This window comes from Corapipo altera, unplaced genomic scaffold (genome assembly GCF_003945725.1).
Source record: "Corapipo altera isolate COAL_440 unplaced genomic scaffold, ASM394572v1 68, whole genome shotgun sequence".
In the NCBI taxonomy this organism is placed as follows: Eukaryota; Metazoa; Chordata; class Aves; order Passeriformes; family Pipridae; genus Corapipo; species Corapipo altera.
Window position 1 is genome coordinate 6,815,677 of NW_020884919.1, and position 21,016 is coordinate 6,836,692.

At 40.2% G+C, this 21,016-nt stretch overlaps 1 protein-coding gene across 1 annotated transcript in view; it reads left to right on the plus strand.

The window, feature by feature from the left end:
* TMEM163 (transmembrane protein 163) overlaps positions 1-17,066 on the plus strand; it is a 94,178-nt gene extending 77,112 nt beyond the window's left edge. The window contains exons 6-8 of the mRNA XM_027656252.1: positions 11,370-11,481; positions 14,831-14,972; positions 15,924-17,066. Coding sequence (XP_027512053.1) covers positions 11,370-11,481; positions 14,831-14,972; positions 15,924-15,984 — 315 coding nt within the window. The 3' untranslated portion in view covers positions 15,985-17,066. The remainder of the gene's footprint in view (positions 1-11,369; positions 11,482-14,830; positions 14,973-15,923) is intronic.
* Positions 17,067-21,016: the final 3,950 nt, after the last annotated feature.

The window sequence follows — 21,016 nt, forward strand, 5'->3', positions numbered from 1 at the left end:
AAAATAAATCAGTAAGAGGGAGAAGTTTCTGTCTCTACTCCTTTATCCAGGGTGCTATCTTCTGTTTCTTGGACCACTGATGAGCTAACGGCTAATAATATTAATTTCTGTAATACCTTACTGTGTAATTTAGCTTTAATGTATGAACATATGTGGATAAATAGTAGAGCAGTGTTTTCTGCTAATTTTGCTTAGCAGGGAAGTAACCAGTTCTGCAACAAAATAGTGACCTGAGATATTTTCTGATGGTGATTTCTGTGTCACTGGGATTCCGTATTAGCGTGCTATTCTGAGACCAGGGAAGTATCCTTGTGGTGTGAGCAAGGTAGTGTAACTCCACTGGTGTCCCAAACTGGTATAAAACTAGGGGGAAAAGTTCTGCACTAGATTAAAAGGATGTATACGTCAACAAAACCTTCACATGTGAGTCATAGTCGCATGATTTTTTGGGTACAGTTTACATCCTTATTGCTCTTTGGTGAAGCGAAGGTCATCGAAGATATGGGTACTTTGTAAAGGATCCTGTGAAATTTTAGCTGTGTGATTTCAACTTCAAGGGAGATAATGTGGCTAAAACCCAACTGGAAAATGGTGTTCAGATGCTGAACACAAAGCAAGTACTGTCAGCCTTGCAGATGGAGCTGTTTTGGAATGCATTGCTCTGTTTGTGGGGGAGTAAAGATTAACCTAATGATAATAATGCAGAGCAACATGACTAACTGTATCATTCCCAAAACCATAAAGTCCCTTTTTATATCTTAATTTGTGGTAAACTTCAGCAACTTTGTCATAATTTCTCTGAGTTCATTTTAATTTGAGTAAGTTTTGGAGAAAATAGTATGATATGGTCAAGTTTAATTTAAGCAATTAAACAGACTGACCAATTAAGTATCTCCTTGCTAATTGGAAGTAACTATGATTAAAAACCTAAAAGCATTGTCAGTGACTTCTGAATAATTGGAGGAAGCTCACTGTATTTCTTGTTGTGTATGAGATACATCAGTTTTGTATCTGTTGGTTATTAATATGCATGTAGCAAAAAGGATATTTTCTTGGAAAGAATTTAGGAATTCTTTAATGCAGAGATTCTGTTGTCCTTTAACTGGTTCTTGGAAGGGTTGCTTTCATGAAAATACTAGCAATAAGAAAGAATATAAAAATCACATTACTAAGAAATAATTTGAAATACTCTTCCAGATGTTTTGAACTTATGTGGGCATTTAGAAACATGAGTCTTCAGTATTGTTGTCATTTCACATGATGATTTCTGCTGCAGGTCTGGTGATCCTCAGCAGAATTCAGAGAACCAAGAAGAGAATGACAGGTTTACACACTAATGACATTTCCAGCTCGACTACCTCATCCTGGAAGGGTCTTAAATGTCCACAGGTTCAGCTCAGTCAGACATTTTCCAGTCACATATTTGAATTCTCTTTTATCCCATGCTGAATGTAATTTTGCTGAAACCCTGTGAATGACAATACTCATGATCTGCACTGGCAGAGACGAGAGGGCAATTAGAGCTCCTGACTTTCTGCATTTCTCAATGCTGCTCCTGCCTTTCATTTCTGCTCTGTGTTTGTTTTACCTCTTCCTCTGTGTTAAGTAAAAATAAACAATAGGTAGCGTTATGTCACAACACAAGCTTTCAGCACAGGCAATGTTTTTTGTAATTCTTTTGAATGCTTCAAAGCCTTGGGAAACACAGAAATGGTGTATTTCTCCTTTTGGTTTCCTTGATTGATATGGCAGGGCCTATGATACAGCCTGTAGGGCAGGATACGAATGACTAGATAGATTAATTAGTTTAAAAGAACTTGGGTAAGTTTAATGACAAGTGTTTGACTCCTGGGAGTGTGTGTGTTTTCTCTAAGCAACAGCAACTGTGGCCATACTGGGTCAGGCCCATCTTTGGTCTTCATTTACTTTCTTCATACCTTTCTTTTTAGTTTTATCTCCATTTTACATAAGGAAGCCTGAAGAGCCCACAGAATTCAAAGTACAGGGGTCACCAGGGATTTTTGCAATATGTTCATTTTTGCAAATTACTGTTGAGCATTGAATTGATATTTTTAGAGAATTTTGACTGTAGATTTCATCTCCTGCAGTTAACAGCAAGTTCAGAAATTGTCATTATTAGATAAACTTATGGTTTTCCCTGTGCACAGAATTTATATTTATATTATGATTAAAAAGAAGCCTGCCCTGAAAACTGGCATTCTGTGTCAGGAGAGTTGGCGAGAGAATTAATTACACACTTACTATATAACTCTGTATTTGTATTAATTATACATTTCTTACTGTCATGGGGGAAAGTTCGTTTTCAAGTAATTGAGATATATATTAATCCTCAGGGTTTAAAATAAACCCCCTTGTCCTGGTCTTTTCAGTATTTGTGATGTAGAGCAGTGTTCTCCAACAATGATCCATAGAATTGTTTATGTTTCTAAATGAGTTAATTTACAGGGTTGATGATAAGGTAGATAGAGGAGTAACATTGGAACTAAAGAGATCTATTTGTCCAAAAAGTCTGGAAACTGCCAATATTGAAAATATTCAGTGGGAAGTGGAATGGATTTTTTTTTCTCCTACATCTTTGATGATTTGTACATTAGTTTTTGTGAGCATTAAAAATATGAATTATGAGTCTCTGGTTCTTGGGCAGAGGAGTAAATGATGAGAATAAAGTTTTCATGTCAATTCCAGAGGGAATTTGTCTTTTAAGTAACCTCTGCTTCAATTCATAGAGAAGCTTCATTATCCTCTGATGGCAATTTGTGTGTGGGTGTGTATGTAGAGGCAGTTTCTGCCCTACATCAACACATACATGTAAGTCACTTTATCAAGCTGTGGCCTCCATTCTCACTTGCCTGAAAATATTTTTAATTAAAGCTTTCTTGTTTTGTGAATTTAGAGATGTGATGATATTTTCCACTTGTTTTGGAACATGTTGGTTTTGAAGGAAATCTTGCTGTTTCTCTCCTATTTTTACCCTATCACTGGGATGGTGAGGTATTTGGGTAAGATTTCTTGTAGAAAGTAGGGGTATATGTGCTGTATAGAGTCCATACAGTGCCCCCAACCATTCCCAGAATTTTTAAGTGGCACTGTCCTAGACTTTCTCTGCATGTGCTGTAGAGTGGATCTGCCCAAACATTATGTGCATGTTTGTAACGAGAGTAGCTGTGGACATGCTTTTGTACACCTGGAAAACTCAAAAAAAATTGGAAAGATCACAAAATCCAAAGAAAACAAATTTTTTGCAGGAGGGAGAGATGTGTCAATAATGTGTAGGAACCTTACAGTTACAAATTCCACTCCTTTCTCTGTTCTTGCCCTATTTTTTATGTAGCTGGGAATCTTTGTTCTTTAAGGGTCTGCTTCAACATGCTGCAGTTGTTTCAGTTTCTTATCATTGATCCCTAAGGAAATATTTTTCATTGATCAGATCTTTGTCTTTTTTTTTTTCCCCTCCTCCCTCTCTCTTTTTTCCTTTGTTCCTATTACACTTGCTGGAATAAGTGCTAAAATAAGTAGGCCAGCTGCTCTTCTTTCTGAAGTGTTTGGAATTGAAATTTCTGATAATTTCAGCTGTTGTTCAATACACCTGACTTACAAAGCTAATCACTATTTGACATTGGAATAGAAGCCCTTCATTCTGTTTACCCTTCCAGTTAATTTTAAATGAATATTTCTCAGATGGTGTAATTTAAGATTTTTTTCCCGACAATGTTGAGTGTTGAACCCAAAATAGAATCACTTCTTGTTGACTCAATTTAATAAGGTTTGCTTTCTCCTAGATTCAGGATATTTCCCCTATTGTTACTTGCAGCATTTGTTCTCCAACCCATGTTACCCGTAATAAGATAATTCCCACTAGGGAAAGGAATTACCATTCCTTTATTGATGTTTCAGAGAGCTGTATCCACAGCCAATGCTGTCCCTGAGGATTTGGTACACACACATTTCACTACAAATGAGGAGGAATAGTGATATTCACACTCCTGTTGACATCACACTTGGATATCTATGTAAATTTTAGTGATTTTTTGACATTTTGCTAATACATTGAGAAAGGAGTCTCAAACTCAAATTGAGCACAGGTTTTGAGCACTGTTTTGTGTCTGCATTTGCTATTGTTAGTGTTTGTCATCTCCATGATCAAAAAACCTTTATCATTTGCCCCTTTACCCTCATCATGCCATTACTAGATATTCTTCGATAGTACAAATATAAGTTGTGTGAATGATGTGCTTTATTTTTACTATTGCCACGAAGAATCTGTAGACCTTTCCTTGTTCCTTTAAGAAGGCTCAAAAAGCCCAACCCAGCCACACTGAGAATGGCTGTTTTAATTTCACCTGGGGTTGTAAATCAATATCCATTTACTATTCAGTTGCTGCTTGCATTTCCCTGGGTAATAGTATAACACATGTAATGTCAATGCAGCTTGGCATTTGTCCTCATTAGTATGGCAAAGGACACTTTTTTGCAAGAGTAAGCAAGCATCATGCCATATTTGTGACATTTCCTGCAGAACAAAGAAGGAAAAATGTAATCAGTTTGTGTACAAAAGACATGCAGCCCATCTGATGCGGTGCCTCCAATGCTTTCATAAATGAAACCACTTGAAAAATTAGGCCATATGTTACACTATCATGATATTGATTGCAGTTGAAATGGGAAGGTAGGGGTGGCACAGTGTAGCTTTGTGAGTTCTAATTTATTTACTAATTTAATAGTTTAAAATAAACCCATCATAAATGTATAAATACATTTAACAATGCCAACAACTGAATTATAGGTCAATAGCAATATAACAAATACTTCTTATTACATACACATATGTCCTTGTACATACTTCCCTATACATTTCTAATCTCTTATATATAATTTATTGCTTGCCATTTCAAATCAAAGTGCCATATACATTAATTATATGGTAGAATCCTGCTTTACAATTGTTACCTGTTCTGTATAGTTTGGAGTTTGGTCTGAAATACATGTGCTTCTTGCAGGTTGTTGGGAATGTTGTGGATGCTTGAACTAGTGAGTAAGCCAGGGTTAGGAAAAACATAACAACTTCATTCTTTGTTCAGGTGAATTTTGGAAAGCCTTGCTGTCAGATTTTACCTCAGAGTGATAACAAAGAAAAGTTGATGACTGCTCACTACTCGGCAGGTGAAATGTATTGCTGCTCTCAGTTCCCTACTCATCAGAAAAATGTCAGTCTCCCTAGGAAGACCCTACCGAGAGAGGGCAAATACCATTTGAAATTATGTTTTATAACCGTTTGCTGCTAAAACAATGTGGATGAATCCTGGGAAGACAGGAAGCACAAGCGATGTTATAGGTTCACGCAGACCCTTTGCAGGAGTCCTGAGGTCGCCTGTGAGAGCTCTCTGGAGCTCAGAGTCCCTCCGCTCCTGGCCTCGGTGCCATCCCAGGGCATTCAGCACACCCTGTCTTTGTTATCTGTTTCTTGAAAAAACATTCTGTGCTGGGGAATTGCTTTGTCACACCAAAGAAATAAGTTTAAACATTCATAAGATTTTTTTTTTTGTACTAATAATAGATCTTTGTATCTCCATGTGAAGAGACTGTCTCCTGCGTGAGTCAGAGACTGGGCTGTTTGTTTTCTGACAGTGGAGTGCAATTAAAACTCCTATTCCTTTTGAAGTTCAACAGTGAGAGAGACCCTCTGGCTTCCCAGGAGCTCCCTTTAGATTGATTGCATAAACTATTTATTGCTTGGGAGAAAATGTGATAGAGGTTTGGACTTTTTTTTTTTTTTTTAAAAAGTGTTTGTATTAGAAATATCTCTGTTACTGTCAGTATTGTAACAATCCTTCAGGGGAAGAAGAGGGAATCCAGTCCTTTTTGTCTAAGTAACATGTTCTGCAGAGGGACTTTTAGTGATCCTAGTCAGTGTGCCCAGATGACACTACAGCTGCTAAGGGACCTGGAGGAGAGGGAGGGAGTGGGAAGCATGTGAAGGTAGGGATGGGGAGCAGGGTGGGAGCAGAACCTGACGGGCACAGGGGAGGACGGTGACTGGTCACCTGGACTGAAGAAGGGTCATTGTTGGGATCTGTGAGACAGATGGTGAGTTGCAGAGATGGGCAAAATTAATATTTAACAACACAAACTCTGCTCAGTTTGGGCCAGCCATGACTTCACTCCAGCCAACAGCATCTGTGTCATTCCAGAAATGTGTCCCTGCTTCCTCAGCCAGGATGAGTGAGGCTCAGCAGAGGAGAGGTAAAGCACCATGAGACACCAGCTTCTCTAGGAAGAGAAAAATTGGCATGAAGAAGGTGGTACAAGAATTCCCAACTCCTGCAGGAGTGAGGAAGAAACCAGGCCTTTGGCTGGTTCACAGAGGAAGCTGAGGAGATGGCAGGGGAGTGGAAGGAAAACTGCACTGTTGGAAATCCCAAAACAGCTTGTTTTGGGATTGCACTAAAATGAGCAACTGAGGAAGGACAGAGAGGAGGGTCACACATAGATTTTAATCATAATATTTTATGTGTTGTGTCCACTGGGGAGGAACGCTGGATGTACCTGCTTCCTCCCACACCAATAAATATCTTTTGGCTCAACACTGTACAATGCAGGTGAAATGAGAACATTTTTACATCCCCAAAGTGGAAGTGAAAGCACTGTGACTAAAGGAGAGCGGGCAGAGGGGAGTTGGTAGAAATAATATATGAAATCCAGGCTAAGTTTTAGGGTCAGAATCAGCAAAATACATTCTAGGACAAGATTAGGAACACAAGTCAGTTGAAACTTAGTTACTAGGCTGGGAGTTGGATTAAAATATCTCCACCTAATAAACCAAGCACGGAGGAACCCTGTGAGGTTTTTTTTTGTGTGTGTGTGTTTGGGGTTTTTTTTCTACAATAGACTCGGAAAAAGATAAAAGTCCCATCATAATCAACTAATTTTTTCTTAAGCCATAAGATTATTGTTGCTTTTGGTGAAATCCTTGAAAGCAGGGACAGAACTGTTGTCACACATCTCTTCTCAGCTGCACTGGTGGGGACAATGTTCGGATGAATTGGAGGAAATCTGCCTGCTGATTTCTATTATTCCTTTCCTAGGAAAGGTAAAAGAGCATCCTAGAAAAGGTTTCTTTCTGGAAAGCAAGCATAAAACCACAGCATAAAATCTTGCATAAAATAAATCTTAAGACATTGTAGCTATTAGGGTGCTGTGTAATGAGAAGGCAATCCAGGATGGGTATCTTGTTTTATGTACATTGCTGGATTAAATATGAAACCATCTAATCAGATATATGTGTCCTTTAATTAAGGTATCATGTACAGTGTAGTAGTGATGAGGGAATATGATGAAAAGAAATCGAAAAGGAAGGAGCTTTATTTACTGCACTGAGAAGCTTTTATCATATGGAAATGATCAGAATTTAAATTTTTATCATCTGTCACAATTTGCTGCTGCTTTAATTAAAATAATACCAAGGACATGTACAGTGAGTCTGGCTGGATGTGCTTCGTGCTCCTAATGACTGTCAGATGGGAAGGCAAGGGGTACAGAGAGGGCAGGGCTCCGGGAAGATCCGGAGGGAGAAGGTGCCAGATGGCCAGGCTTATTTTATTAATTTAGGTCTTCATTATGGCTTTTCTTTCCTTCATTTCTCCAAAGGATGAGTTAGTTTTATGGGAATCATTTCACAGCCACAGTATGACGTGTTTAACTCTTCAGAGCTCGTAGCACTGCAGCAGAGCACGTCTGCCAGTCGTGCGTCCTGTCTTGGCCACCTCCAGCCCAGGTGCCTAGCCCACAGCAGCCCTCCCTCAGGTAATTTGTTGAATCCTGCTGTCCTAAAACAGTTCCAGCTTCTGATCATTGCACCAGAGAAGTGCCAAGGCAGCATTTTGAGCTGTTTCTCTCCTGTTCCACCCTCACCTGCTCAGGCAATGCGCTGCCAGGCTGTTCATGCTTCTGGCCATCACACCAGCCCGCCTGGTTTGGGCTGATCGGTTACTGCCAAGTAGCTTCACTCTTCTTTTTCCAGCTCTTTGGTGCCCAGACATGCAGAAAACACAGGGAAGTACTGCGAAAAGTGAGTTCAAAAGATTTTTCCCTCTTCTGTTTTGTCTTCACGCAGCGTGCGCTCAGTTCCTGCGGGATCTGCCGCCTCCCTGTGGCTCGTGCGAAAAGCTGCACACAACTGGAGATGGTGATTTTGGATACTGGTTAGATTTAGGGGTTTAGAGATGGAAAAAAAAAAGTCATCTTCTGCAAATCTCTTTGGCACATTCTACAGCATGTAACTGCTGAGGTGTTTGCATTCAGAGCAAGTTTTTCTAACTTATTCTCTTTCTGTGTCTGCTATGATAACAAAGGAGCTTCAATTTGTCAGGTCTTCTGCTTTATCAGAGGTTTTTGGATTAGTATTAGCAACAAAATGAGCTTGTTTAGTGTGATTCAGTAAAGACAAACTCTAAACTTATGAAGAATTTCTAGATTCTGAATATGTACTCTCTATAAAAAGCCTGTTCAGGAATTCACAAGTTCATTCAGAAATTACATTTAGTCATTCTTGGATTCCAGTAGAGTGGCTAGACTCATTTAGATCACAACTGTATAGCAGAACAAATGGAAAGACATATTTCTACATACTGTGAATTTAGTGACACATTCAGGAAAAAAAAACCAAACCTGAGTTCACTTAAAAAATTTGTGATACACTATGACAAGAAAAAACTGAACCAGCTCAAAATAAAGCGCCATACAGAAGATGAAACCTGGCATGATAGAATGGGGAATAAGGCATAACTATTTCAAGATTTTGAATTAATAAATGGATTTCTGAACACCTGTATCAATGTGAATTCTTAGTAGTTTGCAAGTGCATACCCAAGAATTTTACAGGTGTAGGAAAACTGCATTTTGTCAGCCTAAGGCTGACAGTAACATAACTGTTGATAGCAAAGTAATTTACCCTGTCACCTCCACTGGGTCCACAGGGCTCAAGTCTGTGTAATGACAAAGCTTGTGCTTTACTGAGGAGAAAGGCAAAGACAAGAGGTAGGGATGCCTGGAAGGAATCATTAAGTCTTTGGAGGGTCTGTGGGGTGATGCAGGAAAAAGAACTCATGTAGTCATAGAGCAATGAGTCATTGTGTCAACTGAGATACAGGAGAAATGCAGCATTGAGCTGTCAATGGCTCAGCTGAACAAGCACCCAACACGTGTTACCTGTGAAGAGCTGGGACCAGCCCCTGGCCTGTGCATGGCTGGGAGAACATCAGGTCTGCACCTTTGCACTGCTCTTGTCAGCCACTCCTCACTCATTGCTAGTGAGTGAGGGGCCTTGGTGCTGTTAAGAGCATTGCCAGGAAGTTTGCTTGTCACTTGTCCTGTAAGAAATGTAAAACTCAAACAAGTAAAACCCAAACTCACACATCAACGGGAAGCTCACAGTCTGTAGGGCAGTGTGGGAATGGCACTGTGCTGCCAGCTCAGTAGGCTAGGATGGGGATGACTATGTTAGTGGAGCATAGTATTCTGCTGATTATTTTGAGGCCTTATACATGTGTTGTATACTAAATATTAGGTGAAATATTAGATGAGAGTAGATTAAAATCTCAAAACCAATCAGAATTTGTCAGGCTATCAAAATTAAGTTTTTGGGCACTGAAAATACACATTTTTAAGAGAGATGCATGACACTTAGAGGCATGATTTTGACAAGGATCTCAAATTTCGAGTGTTTTTTTGCAAAGCTTGTCCACTTGTGAATCTTTGCTTTGTTGTCATTTCAGACCTTCTGAAAGCTCCCAACTTTCCTTGCTAGACTGACAGCAAGCAAATATTCCCAGTCCTTCCTTAGTTTTTCCCTAGCACTCTAAAACTGGTTGCATATTTTCCATTTGTTCTGTTAAAATAATTTTAGAAATGCTTTTCATCCTAACTTTACCCAGGGCTTCAGTTCTGCGTTCTCACAGCTCCTATTTTCCTCTCTTTCCCTCAATGCATTTTGCCTTAATACTCAATATTGTACCAGCTCTAGAGAGAATGAGCTCATGACTGAGAGTGAATGAAGTAGACTTTCAAAATTATATGACATACAAAATTGTATAAAAATATATTGAATGATTTATTTAGGGATGTGAGTACATTATACCAGTAATCTAATTTCCAGCATCTTCCTAAGCTGATTTCAAAACCATTTTTTGATTTCTTTGGGTTTTGAATTGCTGCTAAAATAATGAAAATGGATGGAGCTGATGGTGAATCATCATGACAATATTTGCTATCAGCGGGGATTTTTGTTGGAGTGTTTTAATCAGGAACAGGGTCCCAATGGCACTGGCCTACTTAGACCTGCAGATACAAAAGAAATATATTCTTGCTCTTTCCTTTATTTGTACTGGTGTTGCAACAGCTTAAATTAAAGCTTCTATTAAGAGTAATAAATGAATATATTTCAAAGCTCTGTGGTTAGATGGCAGGCAGGCTGAGAGCTCGCTTGGGTTTTTCTGCAGCCTGTGGGCTCTTACACCTCAGGTGGAAGAAGGCACAGGGACTCCCTTTAGGCATCTTACTGTGGTGTGTCAGCACTCAGGAGAGTTTCCTCCCACCCAACCAAACACAAAATAGTTAACAGGAAGGGGTAGGTGCCTCCAGACAACCTTTTAGAGAATGTGTGTTAAACAGCAATTAGTTACCCTTCTTTGCCCTACATAGACATGCAGCTCTCTCTTAAGGGAGCCTGGGGAGCCTTGCATGTTACACATGCAAATTAAGCAATGTGGATAATTCTGTGAAATGAAAGTCCATGGAAAACTTATTTTTTAAGAAAGAGCTAAGCCTTACTTTGCGCATCAGTATCAAAAGTTTTGTGGATGTAGCTCAGACCAGACTTTAGAAGAAGGAAATCAAATAAAACCAAAGCAAGTGCAGAATCAGAAAAAATATTAAATGGTTATTTCTTACATCAAAAATCAACAAAGGTCTGTTAAGTGGGATTCTATTCTCAAGCCTTCCTCCTGCCTGTGGGAACTCCCATACTGATGGCACTAGGCATTAGATGGCTTCGCAGTCTGTGTTCAGCCCCACAGGTATATAACCTCCCTATTCTCAGGAGGTTGGGTCAATTCAAAACTTTTTTGGTTGGAACTGTCAATAATTACGGTTGCAAAAGGAATTGCAGTTGGCAATATAAGCAAAATAAGCACCATCTGTCATGGAAGTCATAACGCAGGAATTTTTTTATCAGGTTATATACTCAAGTGGCACAACTAATTGCACAGTAACTAGTACTATTTATCATTTAATATATGGGGCATGACCAGAAGACATACTAATGTATGACATTTCTTTTTTTTTTTTTTCCCCAGGATGATTTTCTGTATAGTGTCTCTGTTTTAAGTGGAATCCTTTGCACTGTCTTGGCAGTAATCAAATTTATGCTGGGAAAGGTCCTTACAAGCAGAGCACTGATAACCGATGGTGAGTGTGACATTGGTCCTGCTGCATTTATAAACTCTTCCAGGGAATGTTGTAGACACAGAGGATATGAGTGACCCTTGCACAGTGACAGCTGTGAAAGTGCATTGGAATAAGGCAGCCACTGGGAAATGGAAAGAAACACCCCAAAACCCTAGAACAATCTATGGTATCACGAGGCTCTTGCATATATTTTTCAGATAAAATGAGTATGTTTGGTGGAAGCCAAACAGAGGATGTTTGGATAGTAATAGTAATGATATTACTAATAGAGAGTTAGGGGTAGAGCAGCTAACAAAGTAGGTGTGTATAAGTCAGAGGTTAGACTACAGCAGGGGGACATGACACCAATTTACAGCGTTAAAGTCACCTCAATCCTCTCTGCCTGTGCCTGGTGAACAACATAATCCTGACAGTTTAAACAAAGGAACATCTGTTGCAGAAACGCCACCTGCTTTGAGCAGGGGTCACCACCATCATTCAGACATACCCCCAGAGATTTAATTTGTCCCCACAGACACATGGCAGATGTGAAACAAAGCCCTGTCCTGCTCACTGCCCTGCCCTCCTCTGGTCCCGCAGTGGTTTGGCACAGGGTGAATTTCATCCACTGTATCTGAACACCTCACTGTGCTGGCTTAGGTGTGTAGCACCTGACTCTTTCTGGTTTTAAAAGTTATGTTTAAAGGCATGTTTTAAAGCTTGGTCTAGGTATATCTCTTACTGACAGGGCTCAAGCTTGCGAATCCTCAGAAAGCCCCAGGGATCTGCCCTGCAAACCAGTGAGGCCACAGTGATGGCAGAGGTTTCACAGCACCCTATGAACCTCTCCCAGTTTGTATCTGCCAGCACAGGGTAGTTTGAAATACTCTGTAAACAGACATGGTAGGGTGTTAATGATTCGCAGATAATGGTACATAAATTACTCTGCTAAAGATTTCACTTTAAGAAAATTCAATTTCCAGCTTACTCTAGGGATACATACAATTCCTTTATTGCAAGTATGTTAAAAATGCTTTATTTTTTCCTTGGTGATGTGTGATAGCACGTATTATGAGTATTTATATCATCCTACTTATATAAATTCTTCATGAGCATTTATATTTTAAATAGAAGAAAAAAGGAACCAGAGCAGTGGTGCCGGGGTTACAACTAGAGCTGCTGCCTCCCTGCATTTGAGATTCTCTCCCAACAGACCTGCAGTTCAGAGATCTTGTTTTTTCCTATGGACTCTGCCACCCTAGGCATTTTTGAAACAAAAATATCTCCAACCTGCAAAAAGCTTTCTGGAAAGGATCCTGGGAACCATGGCCCAGTGAGTTTGACTTCCTTCCCTGTCAGAGTGTAAGTGGGACACATTGACCGTTTCAGAACTGTGTCTAGGCAGGCAAATTATTAACCCTCCCTTTAGAAAGGAATGTACCTTAGTTTTGAAACAGAACAGTTTATTCAGACAAAATATTAGCTGAAAATTCCTAAATAACTCCAGCTCTGAATTGTTCTCCTGTATGACACAGAAATTGCTTCCCCCATAATTACATCCTCATGCTAATGATATTGCTTCTGAGCTGGAGATTGCTTATTCTTTGACTAAAAAAATTAGGGGGAAAAAGTGTACGATTACCTCAGTCTGGTTTTTATCTCTCTTGTCTCCTTCAGGACTACTTTAGAAAATGTAGGAGGCTGATCTTACCTTGTGTGGTTAAATACCTTTTTTCATAAGACATATTTACATATATATTTGATTTAATAACAATCAGGAAGAGACAATGTGATTCAGCAGCTGAGATAGATTTAGCACTCCCTTGCATATCTTTTTTTAGTGTTTTCTGTTTCCTGCTAATTTACCTCCTGTGATCCCTGGCTCTGGACCAACAAACTGTTTTGAGTAACAAGAGCATACATTTTTCTTCCTGAAAAATAGGTTTATTTTCAGAACAGCAAATTCTCTCTCATACATGTCAACATCTATTAAAAATTTTTGTTAAGAATAATTTTGTTTTAGAGCAGGGCTTGACAACAGTACCTCTTTCAAGCCTAAATGTAATGAGGCAAAAGGTTATTTGTACAATTTGTTTATAGCAAAAGAGCATGGCCTCTTGGATAATAAAAACAGCAATTTCCTGCCTTGAATTTTGTAACATCTCAGAGGACAACTGCAGATATGTGACAGTTGGGTGATGTCAGCCAGCTTTCCTGTAGGTTTTAGATACCTGTTTCCTACCCAGATTTAGCCACCTGTTTTTTCCTGTGCTGGCCTTATGCACAGAACAGTGTCTGCATTAATACCTCCAGCCATTACATGATTTCCTGCCATGCCAGCAAAGAAGGATTTGACTGAATGACAGTCAGGAAGAGAAAATAATTTCCTTTGCAAGTAGCTTTTATATAATTTGGAACCATTAACCAATAATGGCAAGAAAATGTATTAATCTTTTGCATATCATGCTGATGGATTCTGCCTTAAGCTGGAACAGGGGAAGTAACACTGGTTTAAATTTCTAGTTAATTAATTTATATTTAATATTCTTTATATATTCTTTATATATATATATATACATTATATATATTTCACCAGCATGCATTAGCAGTATGCATTAATAAATAGGCAAGGACTGGAGGTGAGAGGTCTGGATCAAAGGAGACACTCAGGAACAAATGTCATATATGTCCTTGTTGGCAGCCATGGGAAACTGGAAAAAACCTGGGTAAGTGCTATAAGCAGCAGCTGATTAGAGCTGACTTACCAAGCAATATAGAATGTTTCAAGTTTGATTTTTCACTTGTTAATTAGGTTAAATAGTATATGGCTCTACCAAATGAATGCATTATCAATGACATTTTTTTTTGTAGGCAACAGTGATGTCTTCTGGATTATTGAGGGGGAAAAAAAATCAGGAAGAGTTTGGGTTTAAAAAAAGGAATGACTTATAAATATAGTGACTTATAAAACCCCCATATCAATAACCAACCAAATAGGAGTTGAATGAAAAAGGGCATTAATTATTTCAAAAGCTCTGGGAGAATTTTTAAGGGACAGTCTTGGAGACAAAGAGAAAGGATTAATAAAAGAAAGTGGTATCTAAAAGGATGTTCATAAAAATTGTAAATAATAGAAGACAAGAAGCTGCTGTGATATGTCTAAAGCATAAATGTAAAATGTTACTAGAATTTTCCTGTATGTCTTCAGCAATGTATACAGCTCTAAGCTGGTGTACCAAACACATAAATAAATATATGGAATGGGGTAAAAAGCTTCAAGAGAAGGTCTTTGAAAAGTTACTTGAAAAACTATTTTCCTTTTCATAAGCTCTTTGGGTTCTTCCTTTAATTAGTTTTTTTTCCCTTCTAGGTTTCAACTCTCTTGTAGGTGGAATAATGGGATTTTCCATCCTTCTTAGTGCAGAAGTGTTTAAACACAATTCTTCTGTCTGGTACCTGGATGGCAGTATAGGAGTGTTAATTGGACTTACAATATCTGCCTATGGAATCAAGTGAGTATCTCCTGGGAGCAGGTAGTGCAGTGTGTGCAGCAGATGGGCTGTCTGTGGGAGGTAGCCATAGCTCTGAAAGGCTTATATAACTCCAGTGAAATCAGTCCCTGGAATTTATTAGATGAGCTGCCAATGCTGAAGCAGAGTGTGTGGAAATGGTTATAAAAGATTGTGTTCTCACATCAGCTGGAAAGCAGCCAGGACTTAAAAAGAAACTGGAGTAACTTTGGAAGATTTTTGGATACCTGAATTGGAAAAACAAGTTTTTAAATATTTGAAATATAACCACAAATCTTGGATAAAATCAGTCCCCATTGCTTTTATGGCACATTTCTAAGTACTGCTTTTCCAAAGACAGTCTGGATTAAAGGAAAGGTGCCCAAGTTTAAAGAAGGATCTTGCTATTGATTTCTGTCCTAGCCCCCTACCTTATACAACTTCCAAATGGAAGGTTGCTGGTTGTGTTTCAAATGTTGTTTCTCTTGAATTGTAAGATGTTTTCTTGATTCATGACACAAGAAACAAAATAAAAAATCAATGAAGCTCTGCCGTGGGCTTCATTGCTGCCACAATTTCTCTTGACTGCATGGAATCTAACATGAGTTTTGTACTTTATCCCCTTTTCTGCCATTAAGAGAAAGTGGGAGATGGAGCATCTTAGTTGGAACCAGATCTTGGCCAGGCTGCAGCCAGCTCTCAGCTGGAAGCTGTGTGGGGGTTTTTAAACTTGGAAAATTAAATTAACATTTTAATGGGGAACACTATTCTTGAATAAGTCACTATAATCACTATTTCCAGTGTAAAACCAACTGTTCCGGAAAACTGTAGAGGCTGTTACTGCATCTGAGTTCTTCTTTATTCATAAAGTAAATTAATAAGTGAAGAGAGCAAACACCCCAGTCCCAGGGCTCTGCTGCGTCTCTGCACCCACACTCTGTGTTTCCCCTGCAGGCTGCTCATCGACATGGTGCCCCGGGTGAGGCAAACGCGCCACTACGAGATGTTTGAGTGAAGGTCCCGCCCTCTCCTCTGTAAGGACTGTAAAACTACAGCGTCCTATGTTTTGGCAAGTGGTGCCAATGGTATTTTACTGAATATGCAGTTTGTTTCCCGTGGTCTGTTTTTGTTGAAGTTTGTTTTAATGGGAAATCTCTCTGTAAATCTGGCATATGTGCACACTGCTTGCAGTTCTGCCAAACAGCAGCGTCTTTTTATTTCCAGTATGCTATTGATTCCTGTGACAATAGAAAACATGCAGTTTGCAGTTTGAACCCAGCTGCCATGTTGTATATTCCAGAGTGAAAGTGTTCTTAATGGTGTGGTAAGCCTGTGGGTAAAGAAGTGCCAGTTTCAGGTTTGGAGTTTGTTTTTTTTTTTCCCCCCTGGCCTGTATTTTCCCAGACACATGCTGTAACAGGAGTACAATCCTTGCTAACCTCTTCGACTAAGACTATCTTACATAGAGTCTGGACACCAAGAGCTGTGTTGCTTAAAACACTTAAGTAGATACTTCCCCCCTCCCCTTGAAATAGACACCCAGAAAGAGCAGGCACAGCTCTTTCTGTGATCAGAGAGAAAACTGCATTTTAATCCCAAATTAACTGAAACTATACCTCTTCAATTTAAATTCTATTTTTTCTTAACGAGACACTGTTCGTAGCTTTGCATGGACCAAACAAGCACACACAGTATTACTGTACAGACCAAAGCCAAAAAGTCATGCAGAGAAGAGGAGCTGCTCAAGGAATGGGATTTTTCATCTCCTATTATACCATATGCAGCTGTACCAGCGTGTGTGACGTTGTGGTTGCTCTGTAGTCTGACGAAGGCACAGCAGTGGCTCAATCTTGTGGTGAGATACAGATCTATTTATTAGACTTAGATTGTCCTGTAAAGTGTTGCTCACCTTCCATCACACATCTTATATATTACTTAATAGGTTAAATGATCAAAGAATCTTGATGTATAATCAATAAAAAACTGGTATCTATTTTATACAGTATCTGTAAGTAATATTTGAAAACTATTTCCAGAATGTATCATAGAAAAAGTCTTCCTGTATAGCAGCCTATTAAACTGGATTCTCTGGCTATAGCCATTTTCTCATTATTCTATATATTCCAGGTTGGATTTCACAACAGAGAACCAGTATTGTTGCTTCTGTTTATCACAGATGAATAAGAAATAGATAGTCCACTGTAGATTTTGAAATAAGATCACGGTAAGTAGAAATGCCCATTTCTACTACACAACAATATACTACAGAAACTAGAGTAGATGCACAATAGAACTGATCAGTGATTGATGTACAGTGGAGACACTGAGTTTTTCACTGGTGTGATGCTAAAACTGTATTTCCCATTATATGTCACTTAGCCAGATCCTTAAGGATCTCTAATAAAAGCCAACTCCGAATGATAGTGAAACCACCCAGTGATTTCACTAATCTGACAGTGCCCATACGAGGGGCACAATATTGCAGAATTCTTTATGGCAAAGTGGAATTTGTTCTGCTACTATGGTTTGTTTTCATGTGTTTTGGGTCAATTAAGTTTGTACAATTATTTGCACACAAATTTTCTGATATTGTTGCCCTCAGTGCTGCTGCTGCGTGTGCCTTGCTATCACAGGATGGTGGTAGAGCTGGATGTGTCACTCAGCAGTAAGATTACAAAGGAGCTACATCATAAGAGCATTTAGCAAGGACTCCAGGAGGACTGGAAAGTTAGGAGTGCCCGCTGTCCTCATCACAGGTGGACTTTTAAGTGTCAAATGCCACCTCAAGACCTTTCTTCCTGCACCAGCCCCTAACTTGTTATACTTTATCTTAGTTCTGATATTTTCCCAGTATATTTCTTCTTCTCTCACATAGTTCCATGCAATGAGCTGTGGAACAGGTGTTTCCTCACTAATAGCTTTTGTCAGGCATCTCCAGCCTCAGAATCCCAGACCCAGAGCCTGAACCTAGTTATATTAGACATTTCATGGGTTTGCTGGTTTTTATTTGCACTGTTTACACTTTTCCACCTCTCTGAGGACTTTATTCCTTCTCGAGCCCCACTGATAGTTGAGAGACAGACACTTGGGAACTACTGGAAGTGCTGCTCCACAAGGCAGTCCAGCAGCCAGTCCAGTACCAAGTGATTCTGCAGGCAAGTGAGTAGGAGGTTACATGATTGTGGCAAAATACTGAGCTCCCGATATGACCTTTGCCACACCAAAGTTCTGAACCTCTGAAACTATGTAGGACACTCAAACCAACACCCAGATCAAACACTGAATAATTCTGCTAAAATGCTGAGTGTAAACAGGAGCACAGAGTTACACAGACGTGCTCGTGCATGAAGGAAAGCTAAACACAGGCTAAATGAAGTTTCACACTTCCTTCTGGAACTCGGGAATGCTCTGAGGATGTTTGTAAGGACAGACTCTGGCTGTGTAGCCTTTGAAAAGGTGTGGTTAAAAAAGTTAATCATACCTTTTCTTATCAGGTTAATTTAAATCAATTGCAGAAACTTTTCAGTTACCACAGCTGCTCAAAGCATTTCTGATATTAGCAGGTAAATACAAGAAAATAACTGAAATACTTGTGATACTTGAAAAAGGCCAGGAAATACAGATTCTCAGAAATGAAAGCAAATGCATGCTGATAAAGCCAGCTCTCATTGTGGAGACTTTGTGTGGAATGTGACAATAGCAGAGAGAATAACTGCTCATCCGTCTAAGCGACACTGCTCTAACCAGCCACCCTCAGAGGTAACAGTTTCTATATGAGTTTTCTTTATTAAATGTCTGTGGCAGTTGATTTTTCCAACCATGAGATAACAAGTGTGTTTCCAGCTAGGCTAAGTGAAAGTGAACTTTTCAAAAGCTGAAACAGCTCAAAAGCACTCGGACTAATTACCTGAAACTTGGCACTGATCAACATAATAACCTGGTTGGTGATCACAGCAGCTCCTCAGCAATGCCATGGCCTCTTTGTTATGCACAAGACACAAGGAAGAAGCCTCAGTATTCACACAAGGATCAGTGGCTGCAAACTGACACTTATTAAAGTCTGGCCAAGTCCAGAATTGCAAATTAATCCCTGAAAGTCACTGTGACACCGAGCAGATGCTTTGAATTTGGCCATATTGTTCAGTGGAGCTATCAAAAACTCTGTAAGGATTACACCAGCTGTGATCTTGAATCCCAAGCCATGACCTGTACCCACCAGGCAGGCATGGGGAATGATAATGTTCCACGTATAGCTAAAAGCCAGATTTTTCTGCACCCTGATTGTCACTAAAAAAATTACCACACTAACATCTGCTGCTGATTTATGCCATTTCACTTCTAGCAATAATAGGGAGACCATAAATAACCATCACCCAACCATTGTGGAAAAACAGAGCCTCAAAAGAAGCTCCTTGCTGAAGATGACATTCCAGGAATGGACTTGAAGCAAAGATCCCAAACAAGAAGCTTCTCAAAAATCGGCAAATTCAGCTCTAGGTACACCTGCATCTGGGACTGTACCACAGAGGTGCTCACCATCAATAACACAATTTGTGTTCCTGCAATCTCAGCTGCCTGGGAAAAAGTGTAGGCATTTCTGGTATTCTTTTTTGTAGGCCAGCTCATGGGACACCAGGTCACTGGACAAGGATTAATAGAATAGTTTGGGTTGTAAGGGACCTTTAAAGCTTGTCTAGCCCAAGGCCACCTGGTCCATCTATTAAGCCTCAATAATAGATAAAGCGGGAATGTTTGTTCCCAACCTTACAATGCATTTTTCCTAGGCAAAGAGCTAAAGAAGTGCTGAAGCTACTTGACCAGGCTCATGCAGTGTAGATGACTCACCCGGGTTTTGCACACAGGAAGGTGTTTGGCTGTGCTCACAGCACCTGCTATTTCTCACCGTGCCAGTCCACACTGGGTGTGCTGCCACTGCGAGGTGCTGTGACAGAGCCCATCACTGCGCCTCTGGCTGTGCTTATCCAGGATTAATAAGGACGCAGGAGGAGCACACAAAAACACATTCCTGTGGCCTGGCATGTGGGGCCAGGTTACGCAACGTGGGAGAGCACAATTAAAGCAAGTAACAGACAAGCCAGGGATATTTCCCTCTCCTGTTCCCCCCACGTTTGGGAACTGCTGTTTTCCTTTCAGCCACAGGATCGGTATTGGAGGCAGCACCGAACAGTTCCTGAATTTTCCCTGCTCAGTGGGACCAGTTGCCCACTGTGGTGAGCAGGGCTGCTCCAGCAGCCTCCAGCCCACTCACCTTGAGCTGCAAGAGCGGAGGAGCCCAGCGGGTCCTACCGGGACTGAGACCAGCACCAACATTCAGCAGCAGGGGGGCTGTAAGTGCATTTTCTTCCAAGCTAGCTTGGCAAGTAACTAGGACACATCCCATTTTCTCAGCTAACACTGCTGCCACCAAGCCCAGAACCCTTCTGGACCTGCCTCTTAATGACACAGGCCAGAGAGGATTATTGTCACCTGTCACCACAGAGCAGGGAATGGAGTAAAGGCAATATAAACTGGCCAAGTGACAAGCAATGCCAACCTCCTTTTACGAGGCAGACCAATGAAGCAGAATCCAAGCCTGCAGCACAGCCTTGGGCTGATCACATAGATTACAGCCTCCTATGGAGGTGGGAAGGAAATTAAAGCCAAGAGGGAGCTCCAGTGATTTGGCATCTTCATTTCCAAGATCTGCTGTACCCATTACTTACATTGCAAGCACCAGCTGTTACCTGCTGAGCCACCAAAGGCTCACACCTCAGTATGTTTTCTTTAGAGGTTGTTCTACTGCTTCAGCATTTTTGTCCAGCACTGGTTTGCTTTGAAGTTTCCCTCCTCACAAAGGTGCAGGAGGCAGATGCCTTTAGCCAGGCAATGCTTCTCTGAGGTACTGCAGGAGCAAAGACTCCTGAGCCGAGGCCCCACAAAGCAGGACACACAGTGAGACTGAACAGCTGGAGTCTGGTGCAAACAGTATCCAGGGTTTCTGGCAACAAAGATTTACTACCTGGATTTTAGATAAATGCAATGTCCAT